We start from the raw sequence: 15250 nt of genomic DNA on the forward strand, positions 1-15250 counted from the left end.
TCAGTACATCTTTATAGATATGTTTTAAATCTGCACCTCTATTTCTGATTAAAGTTTTCCTTCAGTAAATCTTTTATTAGTGTTTGTTTTTGTCCTTTTCCATTGATGTGTACAAGCCCCTCCCAGTGTTTAACTGGAAACTGAACACCATGGGAAAGCGCAACAGGCTCCTGGAAAGTATTATCCACCTGGAATTCCAGGAAGGCAGGTCAGAGCTCCTTCGGACTCAGACATTTGTGCAAGCTTGGAGAACTCCATCTGACCAAGGGAGAAACAGAGCATTCTAACTAGTTATGTATTCTTTCCTACTGGGTAAAGGCCCTATGAGCCCATAGATGTGCTAATGTGGTCGTTTTGGTTGTGAGAATCCAGCACCTCTGATCATGACCACAGATATCTTAGAGGAGGGATCTTTTCTTTCTGAATGTGACTTAGAATCACATAGGGAGTCTTTGAAGATACAGATTCTGGGGATTTAAAGAAGCCAGGTCTCACAGGAGATTCTGATGTGCAGTGAGAGGGGAGTACCTCTGTCCCTGCAAGGGACAAGTCCTGGGACTGAGGGCTTTAAAAATGTGTGCATCCCAGCACCCTGATCTTGCTTTCTAATATTCTCTATTAAAAGGAACCAGGGCTCCTTGGAGAAATGGCTGCTTCTGGGATTAGGGCAGGAATTATATAAGATGAGCCTGGAGCATCTGACAGTGCCAGAAAGTAAGGAAATGCTCAAAACCAAAAACCTCATAATCATTGGGATATGCCAAAGGGAAACAGGAGCCAACTGAAAGAGTTATTAAATGGCTAAAACCAGAACAGTTTGAGTAACAAAATAAAGTGGTATTGGATTATAACCCAAAGTATAAAATAAATATGCATGAGTCCATACTGACATGAATAAATAATTGAAGAAATAAATAAATGGGGAAGAAACAAATCTCTTATGCAGAAGAATTCCAAATAATTTTGTACATACTGCACTCACAAAGGGATGGGGGATAACTCCCCACTGCTTAAGTGTAGGCTGAACATACTGACTTCCTTCCAGAAGGAAAGTATGGAAAGGGGATGGAGTGGGTGGCGGGAAGAAGAGTAACTTTAAAGTGGAGACACTTGACACAAAGACTACAGTGATCAGTCACGTTCATAGTACGTACCCATGATATGATATGATGAAAATGACACTGCCGCTGTGTTCTTCCTCGCAGACCCACAGAACCCAGTGTAATCATAAGAAAAACATCAAGTATATCCCAATAGAGGGATTCTACAAAATACCTGACCAGTACCCCTCAAAACTTTCAAGGTCATAAAAACAAAGCCTGAGAAACTGTCACCGCCAAGGAGCCTAGGGTGATGTGACAATTAAACGTAAGGTGATATTCTGGAACAGAAAAGGACACTAGGTAAAAACTAAGGAAACTGGAAAAAAAACTATGGACTTTAGCTAATAATAATGTATCAATATTGGTTCATGAATTGAAACAAATGTACCATACTAACGTAACTGGGTGTGGGGTATAAAGGAACTCTCTGTACTATCTTTGTGATTTTTCTGTAAATCTAAAATTGTTCTAATAAAGTTTATGAAAACTTTTCAGCTTTGATCTTTGAGTCAAATGTTCAGCTAAATGAATTGTTTTATTTTAATAGATTTTATTTTTTAGGACAGTTTTAGATTTACAGAAAAATTGAGTAGATAGTACAGAGTTCCTGTATTAGTACCGCCTCTCCCTGAGTTTTTCGTATTATCAACATCTTGCATTAGTGTGGTATGTCAGTTACAATTAATGAACCAATATTGATATATTATTAACTGAAGTCTACCGTTTAAATAAAGGTTCATTCTGTGTTGTACAGCTCTATGAGTTTTGACAAATGTATGATGTCATGTGTGCACTATTACAGAATCATATAGAATAATCTCACTGCCCTAAAAATTTCCTGTGCTTCACTTATTCGTCCCTCCCTACCCCCTCTCAAACCCCTGGTAATCTCTGATTTTCTTACCATCTGTATAGTTTTGCCTTTCTCAGAACATCACAGAGTTGGAATCATACAGTACGTAGCCTTTTCAGATTGGCTTCTTTCACTCAATAATAGGCATTTAAATTTCCTCCATGTCCTTTTGTGGCATAATAGCTCATTTCTTTTATCCCTGAATAACACTGCACTGTATGCCTATACCACAGTTCATTTATCCATCCACCTATTAAAGGACAACTTGGTTGTTTCCAGTTTTGGGTGATTAGGAATAAAGCTGCTATAAATACCCATGTGCAGGTTTTTATGTGAATGTAAAGTTATAAACTCATCTGTTACTTGAAGGTATATTGGGTTTTTTTTTTTGAATTTTATTTTATTCTATTTTTAACACAGCAGGTTCTTATTAGTTATCTACTTTATACATATTAGTGTATATATGTCAATCCCAATCTCCCAATTCATCCCAACACCCGCTCCCCGCCCTGGCCCCCTGCTTTCCCCCCTTAGTGTCCATACATTTGTTCTCTATATCTGTGTCTGTTTCTCCTTTGCAAACTGGTTCATCTGTACTATTTTTCTAGATTCCACATATATGTGTTAATATACGATATTTCTTTTTCACTTTCTGACTTACTTCACTCTGTATGCCAGTCTCTAGGTCCATCCACGTCTCTACAAATGACCCAATTTCGTTCCTTTTTATGGCTGAGTAATATTCCATTGTATATATGTACCACATCTTTTTTTTTTTAATAATTTCTTTTCTTTTTATAAATTTATTTATTTTTATTTTATTTGTTTTATTTTCGGCTGTGTTGGGTCTTCGTTGATGCGCGCAGGCTTTTCTCTGGTTGCGGCAAGCTTCGTTGTGGTGCGCGGCCTTCTCATTGCGGTGGCCTCCCTTGTTGCCCAGCACGGGCTCTAGGCACATGGGCCTCAGTAGTTGCGGCACTCGGGCTCAGTAGTTGTGGCTCGCGGGCTCTAGAGCGCAGGCTCAGCAGCTGCAGTGCCCGGGCTCAGCTGCTCCGTGGCATGTGGGATCTTCCCGGACCAGGGCTCGAAACCGTGTCCCCCGCATTGGCAGGCGGATTCTTAACCACTGCACCACCAGGGAAGCCTTACCACATCTTCTTTATCCATTCATCTGTCGATGGGGATTTAGGTTGCTTCCATGACCTGGCTATCGTAAATACTGCTGCAATGAACATTGGGGTGCATGTGTCTTTTTGAATTATGTTTTTTTCTGGGTATATGCCCAGTAGTGGGATTGCTGGGTCATATGGTAATTCCATTTTTAGTTTTTTAAGGAACCTCCATACTGTTCTCCATAGTGGCTGTATCAATTTACATTCTTACTAACAGTGCAAGAGGGTTCCCTTTTCTTCACACCCTCTCCAGCATTTGTTATTTGTATATTTTCTGATGATGCCCATTCTGACTGGTGTGAGGTGATACCTCACTATAGTTTTGATTTGCATTTCTCTAATAATTAGTGAGGTTGAGCAGCTTTTTATGTGCCTCTTGGCCACCTGTATGACTTCTTCGGAAAAATGTCAATTTAGGTCTTCTGCCCATTTTTTTTTTTTTTTTAATTTTTATTTATTTATTTATTTATTTATGGCTGTGTTGGATCTTCGCTTCCGTGCGAGGGCTTCCCCTATCTGCGGCAAGCGGGGGCCACCCCCCATCACGGTGCGCGGGCCCCTCACTATCGCGGCCCCTCCCGTTGCGGAGCACAGGCTCCAGACGCGCAGTCTCAGTAACCGTGGCTCACGGGCCCAGCTGCTCCGCGGCACGCGGGATCCTCCCAGACCAGGGCTCGAACCCGCGCCCCCTGCATTGGCAGGCAGACTCCCAACCACTGCGCCACCAGGGAAGCCCTGCCCATTTTTTGATTGGGTTGTTTGGTTTTTTAATACTGAGCTGTATGAACTATTTATATATTTTGGAGATTAATCCTTTGTCTGTTGATTCGTTTGCAAATATTTTCTCCCATTCTGAGGGTTGTCTTTTCGTCTTCTTTATGGTTTCCTTTGCTGTGCAAAAGCTTTTGAGTTTCATTAGGCCCCAATTGTTTATTTTGGTTTTTATTTCCATTACTCTAGGAGGTGGGTCAAAAAAGATCTTGCTGTCATTCATGTCAAAGAGTGTTCTTCCTATGTTTTCCACTAAGAGTTTTATAGTGTCCAGTCTTACATTTAGGTCTTTAATCCATTTTGAATTTATTTTTGTGTATGGTGTTAGGGAGTGTTCTAATTTCATTCTTTTATATGTAGCTGTCCAGTTTTCCCAGAACCACTTATTGAAGAGACTGTCTTTTCTCCATTGTATATCCTTGACTCCTCTGTCATAGACTAGTTGACCATAGGTGCGTGGGTTTATCTCTGGGCTTTCTATCCTATTCCATTGATCTATATTTCTGTTTTTGTGCCAGTACCATATTGTCTTGATTACTGTAGCTTTGTAGTATAGTCTGAAGTCAGGGAGTCTGATTCCTCCTGCTCTGTTTTTTCCCCTCAAGATTGCTTTGGCTATTCAGGGTCTTTTGTGTCTCCATACAAATTTTAAGATTTTTTGTTCTAGTTCTGTAAAGAATGCCACTGGTAATTTGATAGGGATTGCACTGAACCTGTAGATTGCTTTGGATAGTACAGTCATTTTCACAATATTGATTCTTCCAGTCCAAGAACATGGTATATCTCTCCATCTGTTTGTGTCATCTTTGATTTCTTTCATCAGTATCTTGTAGTTTTCTGAGTACAGGTCTTTAACCTCCTTAGGTAGGTTTATTCCTAGGTGTTTTATTCTTTTTGTTGCAATGGTGAATGGGATTGTTTCCTTAATTTCTCTTTCTGATCTTTTGTTCTTAGTGTATAGGAATGCAAGAGATTTCTGAGCATTAATTTTGTACCCTGCAGCTTTAACAAATTCATTGATTAGCTCTGGTAGTTTTCTGGTGGTATCTTTAGGATTACCTATGTATAGTATCACATCATCTGCAAACAGTGACAGTTTTACTTCTTCTTTTCCAATTTGTATTCCTTTTATTTCTTTTTCTTCTCTGATTGCCATGGCTAGGACTTCCAAAACTATGTTGAATAAGAGTGGCAAGGGTAGACATCCTTGTCTTGTTCCTGATCTTAGAAGAAATGCTTTCAGTTTTTCACCATTGAGAATGATGTTTGCTGTGGGTTTGTCGTATATGGCCTTTATTATGTTGAGGTAGTTTCCCTCTATGCCCACTTTCTGGAGAGTTTTTATCATAAATGGGTGTTGAATTTTGTCAAAAGCTTTTTCTGCATATATTGAGATGATCATATGGTTTTTATTCTTCAATTTGTTAATATGGTGTATCACATTGATTGATTTGTGTATATTAAAGAATCCTTGCATCCCTGGGATAAATCCCACTTGATCATGGTGTATGATCCTTTTAATGTGTTGTTGGATTCTGTTTGCTAGTATTTTGTTGAGGATTTTTGCATCTATATTCATCAGTGATATTGGTCTGTAATTTTCTTTTTTTGTAGTATCTTTGTCTGCTTTTGGTATCAGGGTGATGGTGGCCTCATAGAATGAGTTTGGGAGTGTTCCTTCCTCTGCAAGTTTTTGGAAGCGTTTGAGAAGGATGGGTGTTAGCTCTTCTCTAAATATTTGATAGAATTCACCTGTGGAGCCATCTGGTCCTGGACTTTTGTTTGTTGGAAGATTTTTAATCACAGTTTCAATTTCATTACTTGTGATTGGTCTGTTCATATTTTCTGTTTCTTCCTGGTTCAGTCCTGGAAGGTTTTACCTTTCTAAGAATTTGTCCAGTTCTTCCAGGTTGTCCATTTTATTGGCATAGAGTTGCTTGTAGTAGTCTCTTACGATGCTTTGTATTTCTGCAGTGTCCACTGTAACTTCTCCTTTTTCATTTCTAATTTTATTGATTTGAGTCCTCTCCCTCTTTTTCTTGATGAGTCTGGCTAAAGGTTTATCAATTTTGTTTATCTTCTCAAAGAACCAGCTTTTAGTTTTATTGATCTTTGCTATTGTTTTCTTTGTTTCTATTTCATTTATTTCTGCTCTGATCTTTATGATTTCTTTCCTTCTACCAGCTTTGGGTTTTGTTTGTTCTTCTTTCTCTAGTTCCTTTAGGTGTAAGGTTAGATTGTTTATTTAAGATTTTTCTTGTTTCTTGAAGTGAGCTTGAATTGCGATGAACTTCCCTCTTAGAACTGCTTTTGCTGCATCCCATAGGTTTTGGATTGTTGTGTTTTTGTTGTCATTTGTCTCTAGGTATTTTTTGATTTCCTCTTTGAATTCTTCAGTGATCTCCTGTTTATTTAGTAACATATTGTTTAACCTCCATGTGTTTGTGTTTTTTATGTTTTTTTCCCTGCAATTTACTTCTAATTTCATAGTGTTGTGGTCGGAAAAGATGCTTGATATGATTTCAATTTTCTTAAATTTATGGAGGCTTGATCTGTGACCCAAGATGTGATCTATCCTGGAGAATGTTCCCTGTGCACTTGAGAAGAAAGTGTAATCTGCTGTTTTCGGATGGAATGTCCTATAAATATCAATTAAATCTATCTGGACTATTGTGTCATTTAAAGCTTGTGCTTCCTTATTTATTTTCATTTTGGATGATCTGTCCATTGGTGAAAGTGGGTGTTAAAGTCCCTTACTCTTATTGTGTTACTCTTGATTTCCCCTTTTATGGCTGTCAGCACTTGCCTTATGTATTGAGGTGCTCCTATGTTGGCTGCGTATATGTTTATAATGGTTATATCTTCTTCTTGGATTGATCCCTTGATCATTATGTAGTGTCCTTCCTTGTCTCTTGTAACATTCCTTATTTTAAAGTCTATTTTATCTGATATGAGTATTGCTACTCCAGCTTTGTTTTGATTTCCATTTGCATGGAATATCTTTTTCCATCCCCTCACTTTCAGTCTGTATGTGCCCCTAGGTCTGAAGTGAGTCTCTTGTAGATAGCATATATATGGGTCTTGTTTTTGTATCCATTCAGCAAGCCTCTGTCTTTTGGTTGGAGCATTTAATCCATTCACACTTAAGGTAATTGTCAATATGTATGTTCCTATTATCATTTTCTTAATTGTTTTGGGTTTGTTTTTGTAGGTCCTTTTCTTGTCCTGTGTTTCCCCGCTTAGAGAAGTTCCTTTAGTATTTGTTGTAGAACTGGTTTGGTTTAGGTTTTGGTTTAACTGGTCCTCTTAGCTTTTGCTTGTCTGTAAAGCTTTTGATTTCTCTGTCAAATGTGAATGAGATGCTTGCCGGGTAGAGTAATCTTGGTTGTAGGTTCTTCCTTTTCATCACTTTAAATATATCATGCCACTCCCTTCTGGCTTGTAGAGTTTCTGCTGAGAAATCAGCTGTTAACCTTATGGGAGTTCCCTTGTATGTTATTTGTCATTTTTCCCTTGTTGCTTTTAATAATTTTTCTTTGTCTTTAATTTTTGTCAATTTGATCACTATGTGTCTCAGCATGTTTCTCCTTGGGTTTATCCTGCCTGTGACTCTCTGCACTTCCTGGGCTTGGGTGGCTATTTCCTTTCCTATGTTAGGGAAGTTTTCGACTATAATCTCTTCAAGTATTTTCTGGGGTTCTTTCTCTCTCTCTTCTCCTTCTGGGACCCCTACCAGAATATTGGTGCATTTAATGTTGTCCCAGAGGTCTCTTAGGCTGTCTTCATTTCTTTTCATTCTTTTTTCTTTTTTCTGTTCTGCAGCAGTGAATTCCACCATACTGTCTTCCAGGTCACTTATCCGTTCTTAACTGCCTCAGTTATTCTGCTATTGATTCCTTCTAGTGTATCTTTTCATTTCAGTTATTGTATTGTTTATCTGTTTGTTTGTTCTTTAATTCTTCTAGGCGTTTGTTCTTTAATTCTTCTAGGTCTTTGTTAAACATTTCTTGCATCTTCTCGATCTTTGCCTCCATTCTTTTTCTGAGGTCCTGGATCATCTTCAGTATCATTATTCTGAATTCCTTTTCTGGAAGGTTGCCTATCTATCTCCACTTCATTTAGTTGTTTTTCTGGGGTTTTATCTTGTTCCTTCATCTGGTACATAGTCCTCTGGCTTTTCATTTTGTCTATCTTTCTGTGAATGTGTTTTTCATTCCACAGGCTGCAGGATTGTAGTTCTTCTTGCTTCTTCTGTCTCTGAAGGTATACTGTTAATCTTCTAACACGTGGGTATTTTCCAGGTATCTTTCTGTTATGGATTACTAGTTTAATTTCTTTACGGTCTGAGAACATACTTTGCATAATTTCTACTCTTTAAAATTTGTCCAGATGTGTTTTATGGCCCCAAATATGGTCTCTCTTGGTAAATATTCCATGTGAGCTTCAGAAGAACGCAAATTCTGTTGTTGTTGGATGAACCACATGAATTGACATGGATGTCAATTAGATTCACTTGGTTGGTAGTGCTTTTCAGTTTAACTATATGCTCACTGATTTTCTGCCTATTGGATCTATCAGTTACTGATAGAGGGGTGTTGAAGTCTCTAACTATAATAGTGGATATATCTAAATAGAACAGTGGATTCATCTGTTTCTCCATGTAGTTCTATCAGTTTTTGTCTCATGTATTTTGACTCTTTGTTCATACACACTAAGGATTGTTATGTCTTTTTGAAGAATCGACCCCATTATCATTATGTAATGCCCCTCTTTATCACTGTATAAAGGATGGTATTATTTCTTTAAATATTCAACAAAATTCACCAGTGAAGCCATCTGACTATTTCATGGGAAGATTTAAAGTAATTTAAGATTACTATTTCAATTTCTTGTTGTAGGTCTATTCATATTTCTATTTCTTCTTGAGTCAGTTTTGGTAATTTGTCTTTCGAGAAATTTATCCATTTTATCTAAGTTGTCTAACTTGTTGGCATGAAGTTGTTTACACTACCTCTTTAAAAATTTTTAAATTGCTGTACCCTTTTTCATTCCTGATTTTGCGAATCCATGTCTTCTCTCTTAATTTCTTGGTCAGCCTACCTAAAGGGTTATCAAGTTTGTTGATCTTTTTTAAAAAAATATTTATTAATTTTGGCTGTGTTGGGTCTTAGTTGCAGCACACGGGATCTTTTGTTGTGGTGCATGGGATCCAGAGTGCGTGGGCTCTGTAGTTGTGGTGCACAGGCTCCAGAGTGCGTGGGCTCTGTAGTTTCAGCACGCGGGCTCTCTAGTTATGGCTCATATGCTCAGTAGTTATGGTGCACAGGCTTAGTTGTCCTGTGGCATGTGGGATGTTAGTCCCCCGACCAGGGATCGAACCTGCATCCCCTGCATTGGAAGGCGGATTCTTTTTTTCTTTTTTCTTTTTTTTTAATAGGGAGCATTTTTTTTCTTTTTTCAAATTTTATTTATTTATTTTATTTATGGCTGTGTTGGGTCTTCGTTTCTGCGCGAGGGCCCTCTGCAGTTGCGGCAAGCGGGGGCCACTCTTCATCGCGGTGCGCGGGCCTCTCACTATCGCGGCCTCTCTTGTTGCGGAGCATAGGCTCCAGACGTGCAGGCTCAGTAATTGTGGCTCATGGGCCCAGCCACTCCGCGGCATGCGGGATCCTCCCAGACCAGGACTCGAACCCGTGTCCCCTGCATTGGCAGGCAGACTCTCAACCACTGCGCCACCAGGGAAGCCCGGAAGGCGGATTCTTAACCACTGGACCACCAGGGAAGTCCCTGTTGATCTTTGCAAAGAACTAATTTGGGGTTTCATCAATCTACTACTTTTCTGTTTTTTACTTCATTGATATCTGCTCTAATCTTTATTCTTTCCTTCCTCCTGCTTGCTTTGGATTTATTTTGCTCTTCATTATCTAGTTCCTTAAAGTGGAATTTTGGATTATTAATTTGAGACCTTTCTTCTTTTCTGATATAGGTGTTTATAGCTATAAATTTCACTCAGAGCACTACTTTAGCTGCATTCCATACATTTTGATATTTTGTATTTCATTTTCATTCATTTACAAATATTTTTAAAATTTCTCTTGTGGTGGATTTCTTCTTTGACCCATGAGTTTTTAGAGTGTATTATTTAATTTCCAAATATTTTGGGGTTTCCTGGATTATTTTTTTCTACTGGATATCTTAATTTCATGTTTCAGAGAACATATTTGGTATGGTTTCAATCTTTTTAAATTTACTGAGACTTCTTTTATGGCCCAGAATATATGGTTTATTCAGTTGGAAGCATTTTTTAATTTAATTTTTTTTTATTAAATATTTTTATTGCAGTATAATTCACTCATTTAAAGCATAAAATTCACTGCTTTTTATTGTATTCACAAGACTGTGTAACCATCACCATTATCTAATTCTAGAACGTTTTCATCGCTCCCAAAAGAAATCCATACCCATTAGTAGTTACTCCCTTTTCCCCTTTCCCCAAGCTCTAGGCAACTACTAATCTACTTTCTGTCTCTATGGATTTGCCTATTTGGGACATTTCCTATCAATGGAACATATGTGGCCTTTTGTGTCTGGTTTCTTGCACTTTGGTTAGAAAAAGAATCCCACATGAACTCCTACTTTTCTTTCTTTTGGATCCTAAAACTTTCATCACTACACTGCAGTGCATTTATTCAGAAGAGCATGTGGTGAGCCAGAGGGCTGTTCATCACTCTGGTTTTCTTCCTAGTGGCCAATCCAGTTTTGGTCTTCCTCTGCGACTGTGATTTCCATTGCCTATCACTTGACCTGGGATGGTTGTGAGGATTCTTCCTTCCCCATCTTCATTCTAAAAATGAATCTGAACACTCTGTTACCTAATAATGCAGAGCTAGGCTATGCAACTTTGTTATCTCATTCTGGATAAAGGTAGCAAAATGAGTTGGAAATAAATATAGGAAACCAAAGGGTAAAAAATGTTCTCCAGGAATAAGGGAAATCTGATACAGAGGAAGAGACAGAGATACAGTACTCGACTAAAAGCTGGCCAGCTCTGGCCCAATAACACTGCATGTGACATATTCAGGTATACTTTTAAAAGACAAGAGATTCTGTACCTGCTTGTTGAAATATCCTCAAAAGGGTAGAGGATCTCTCCATTGTTACAGATTTCACAGATGAACCCCTTCTGGCTACAAAGACTGCAGCTATACACGTGTGAGGCGGCAAATTTAATGACCTTGCCCAAGAATGGAGCCAGCTTTCCCTCTATCACCTGCAGAAAGAGAAATGGAAGAGGGAAGAAGAAAATTTGTTGAGAAGTCTTGCAGATGCAGGAGGAATTCCTTTCCTTTACCCAACAGGAAAACCTCTAATTATAATTTCTCAGCAGCTCTGAGAAAGAAAAGACATAGTATTTTCGCTCCAAAAGAACTCTCTGGCTTAAACCACTGGAGGTTGGAAAATGAAGATGTTGAAATTTCTTTCGTATTCCTCTTTTTTTTGTAGTGTGTTGTAGAGGACTGAGGACCAACAAATGGGGAACTCTACTTTCATAAACTAACTTGACAGTTATCGTGCGGTGTAAGAGCAGTGTGGTCGATTTCCCAAAACAGACTGAAGACATATAGAGTAAGTACTAATGTAGTATTTTATGTTGTACATTCAATAATACCTGTTTTCTGATGAGTTAATAGAATAGTTTTTTTAACCATCTCCCCTAAGAACATGTAACAAATGTGGAAGATAGGTTTCTCTTGCTGCTGATAATTATAATAATACACAGAAGCTGCAATTTGGCAGTCTGAGTGCTATATTTAGCCTGAATATTTTTTTAAAAATCTCTTAGTGTTTAAAATAAAAAGCCAATTTAATAATTGGAAGGTTTCACATAAAATTCCAGATTTTTGGCTTCTTTTGGAAAATCATTAGATCTGGAAAAACTAGGCCTGAATTCCAACACGATGATGATCCCGGCTGTGAGTAGAGGCTGCTTGCTCCTGCCGAGGCACGTGCTCTTCAACTGACACTTGTCCCCATGAGGCCCCAGTGTCTTGAGTCTGCCTGCCTCCCACAGTCCCCTCACCTGCTGGCCTGCAAATATCCGTGAGTGTGGAGCCAATGGTCCATCAGAGCCCTCCTCACTTAACTAATACTGCACGGGCTTCAAAGACTTTGGCAGTTCATACACTAACAAGATAAAATTTGCCTTTATTTCTCTCTCATTGATGCACATGCATATACATGCTGATTTTGATATAAGAAAAAAACGAAGATTAAATTTAATTTGGAAAGAGCTGGAAATGGATACTTTCAAGTGAATCATAGTTAAAATGATAATTTTACATAAAAATAACATCAGAGAGCAGTAAATCATATTTAAAGAGATATTAGAAGGCCAAGGTGAACAAATAGTAATAGCTGATAATACAAAAATAAAAGACTACAAGTAATGTAATAATGTATTTTGCAATTTCTTTACACTAACAATGAAATATGTGAAAGAGAGTGTAAACAAACAATCCCTTTTAAAGTCACATCAAAAATAAAATAAAATAAAATACTTAGGAATAAACCCCACCTAGGAGGTGAAAGACTTACATACTGAGAACTACAAAACCTTAATAAAGGACACTGAAGATGATTCAAAGAAATGGAAAGCTATCCCATGCTCTTGGATTGGAAGAATTAATATTGTTAAAATGACAATACTACCCAAAGGATTTGGGTACTACAAAGCTACAGTATTCAAAACAGCATGGTATTGGCACAAAAACAAACATATGGATCAATGGAACAGAATAGACAGCCCAGAAGTAAACCCACACACCTATGGTCAATTAATCTTCAACAAAGGAGGCAAAAATATACAACGGGGAAAAGACAGTTTCTTCAGCAAGTGGTGCTGGGAAAGTTGGACAGCCGCATGCAAATCAATGAAATTAGAACACACCCTCACACCATACACAAAAATAAACTCAAAATGACTTAAAGACTTAAATATAAAACATGACACCATAAAACTCCTAGAAGAGAACACAGGCAAAAACATTCTCTGACATAAATTGTACCAATGCTTTCTTAGGTCAGTCTCCCAAGGCAACAGACATAAAAGCAAAAATAAACAAGTGGTACCTAATCAAACTTATAAGCTTTTGCACAGCAAACGAAACCATAAACAAAACGAAAAGACAACCTATGGACTGGGAGAAAATATTTGCAAATGATGCGACCAACAAGGGCTTAATTTCCAAAATATACAAACAGCTCATACAACTCAATAAAAAAAAAAAAACACCAAAAAACCCAATCAAAAAATGGGCAGAAGATCTAAACAGACATTTCTCCAAAGAAGACATACAGATGGCCAATAGGCATATGAAAAGATGCTCATCATTGCTAATTATTAGAGAAATGCAAGTCAAAACTACATTGAGGTATCACGTTACACCAGTCAGAATGGCCATCACTAAGAAGTCTACAAATAACAAATGCCGGAGGGGGTGTGGAGAAAAATATCCTGTGATAAACCATAATGAAAAAGAATATATATATGTAAAACTGAATTAACACAGCATTGTAAATCAACTATACTTCAATAAAATTTTTAAAAATTAATAATGTATTTTGCAAAAAATCAAGCTGTACATAATACTGGAGATAAAAACTAAAGTGGTTTATGAACATCACTACTGAATAATCTCATGATGTTTTAAAAATGAATATAATGGTTAAATCTAGGGAAGGGAACAAGTTGGAAAAGCACGTCTTTCACCTTGTATATGGTTGTTTTGGCATTTTAAAAAGCAATGTATATTATTTTTGTATTGATGCAGAAGTGGAACAGAAGAATCAGGTTTACTGCTTTATAAGAGTGTTGTTGTTTTTTTTCTTAATAAAGGGGGTAGAAATTATGCTGGCTTTTTTCTTTTTTTTTGAGTCAAGCAAGTACATTTTCCACCATTTTAAAATTTATTCTCCTCCCCATTACCTTTAAGAAGCCATAGATAAGACCTCCTTTTATTTATGTTTTCTCAAGGACCATTAACTCCAATCAACCCCAGGAAAGTGTGCTCCTAATACCAACACATGATACACACTTTCTAAGAAATAACCACTACCAAATCATATACCCAACGGGGTTATTTATAAATTGTGGTAACAATACTTCAGCTGAGTTTTGGTTTACTTATTTTACTCTTTTCTAAACAACCAAAGTTAATGACACATTTAAAGAGAGGCACTAACAAACTATAGTCCATTTAGGGGAAAACATCAGGATATAGAACTCACCTGGTCTGGAAACCAGATGAGTAAAGGTTGTTTTAAGGAACTGAGGATGAGAAGAGAATACCTTAAGGAAGATATGAGAGTTATCATATAGGATCTAAAAGAGAAGATTGGGGCATCTTGTACATAAAGCTTTTTCTTTATCTAGAAGATTTTCTTGGTACAAAGCGTAAGGGGTATGAACATTTTGAAGGCTTTTGAAATATTTCACCAAATTTACAGTGCCAGTAATTTATATTTATTCCTATCTGGATATTTTAATAAGCTTTTAAAAATTAATTTGGGAATTGATATCTTCACAACATTTAGTCTCCCTATCTCCATTTTATTAAATCTTCATTTATTATTAATACAAATTTGTTTTTTTCCTTTGTATAAGCCACTGACTTCTTTTTTTGAATTTTATTTTTAATAAGCAGGCTCTTATTAGTTATCTATTTTATACATATTAGTGTATACATGTCAATCCCAATCTCCCAATTCATCCCACAACCACCCCCCCCACCACCCCTCTTGGTGTCCATACGTTTGTTCTCTACATCTGTGTCTCTATTCCTGCCCTGCAAACCGGTTCATCTGTACCATTTTTCTAGATTCCACATATATGCGTTAATACACGATATTTGTTTTGCTCTTTCTGACTTACTTCACTCTGTATGACAGTCTCTAGGTCCATCCACGTCTCTACAAATGACCCAATTTCATTCCTTTTTATGGCTGAGTAATATTCCATTGTATATATGTACCACATCTTCTTTATCCATTCATCTGTCGATGGGCATTTAGGTTGCTTCCATGTCCTGGCTATTGTAAATAGTGCTGCAATGAACATTGGGGTGCATATCTCTTTTTGAATTATGGTTTTCTCTGGGCATATGCCCAGTAGTGGGATTGCTGGGTCATATGGTAATTCTATTTTTAGTTTTTTAAGGAACCTTCATACTGTTCTCCATAGTGTAAGCCACTCACAGTTGTTATTTAGGTTATTTTAAGGTTAAACTTTTGTATAATATTTTTTCTTATCAGCTATTGCTGGTGTATTAGAATATACTGACATTTGTGTCCAT

General features: G+C 37.4%; 1 protein-coding gene across 2 annotated transcripts in view; it reads right to left on the bottom strand.

The window, feature by feature from the left end:
* The window catches only part of PLEKHM3 (pleckstrin homology domain containing M3), a 189953-nt gene that overhangs the window by 25383 nt on the left and 149320 nt on the right, over nucleotides 1–15250 (bottom strand). For both annotated transcript variants that reach the window (XM_007187812.3, XM_028167955.2), the window contains one exon: nucleotides 11012–11169. In XM_007187812.3, coding sequence (XP_007187874.2) covers nucleotides 11012–11169 — 158 coding nt within the window. The remainder of the gene's footprint in view (nucleotides 1–11011; nucleotides 11170–15250) is intronic.

The sequence above is a fragment of the Balaenoptera acutorostrata genome, chromosome 8, assembly GCF_949987535.1.
Source record: "Balaenoptera acutorostrata chromosome 8, mBalAcu1.1, whole genome shotgun sequence".
In the NCBI taxonomy this organism is placed as follows: Eukaryota; Metazoa; Chordata; class Mammalia; order Artiodactyla; family Balaenopteridae; genus Balaenoptera; species Balaenoptera acutorostrata.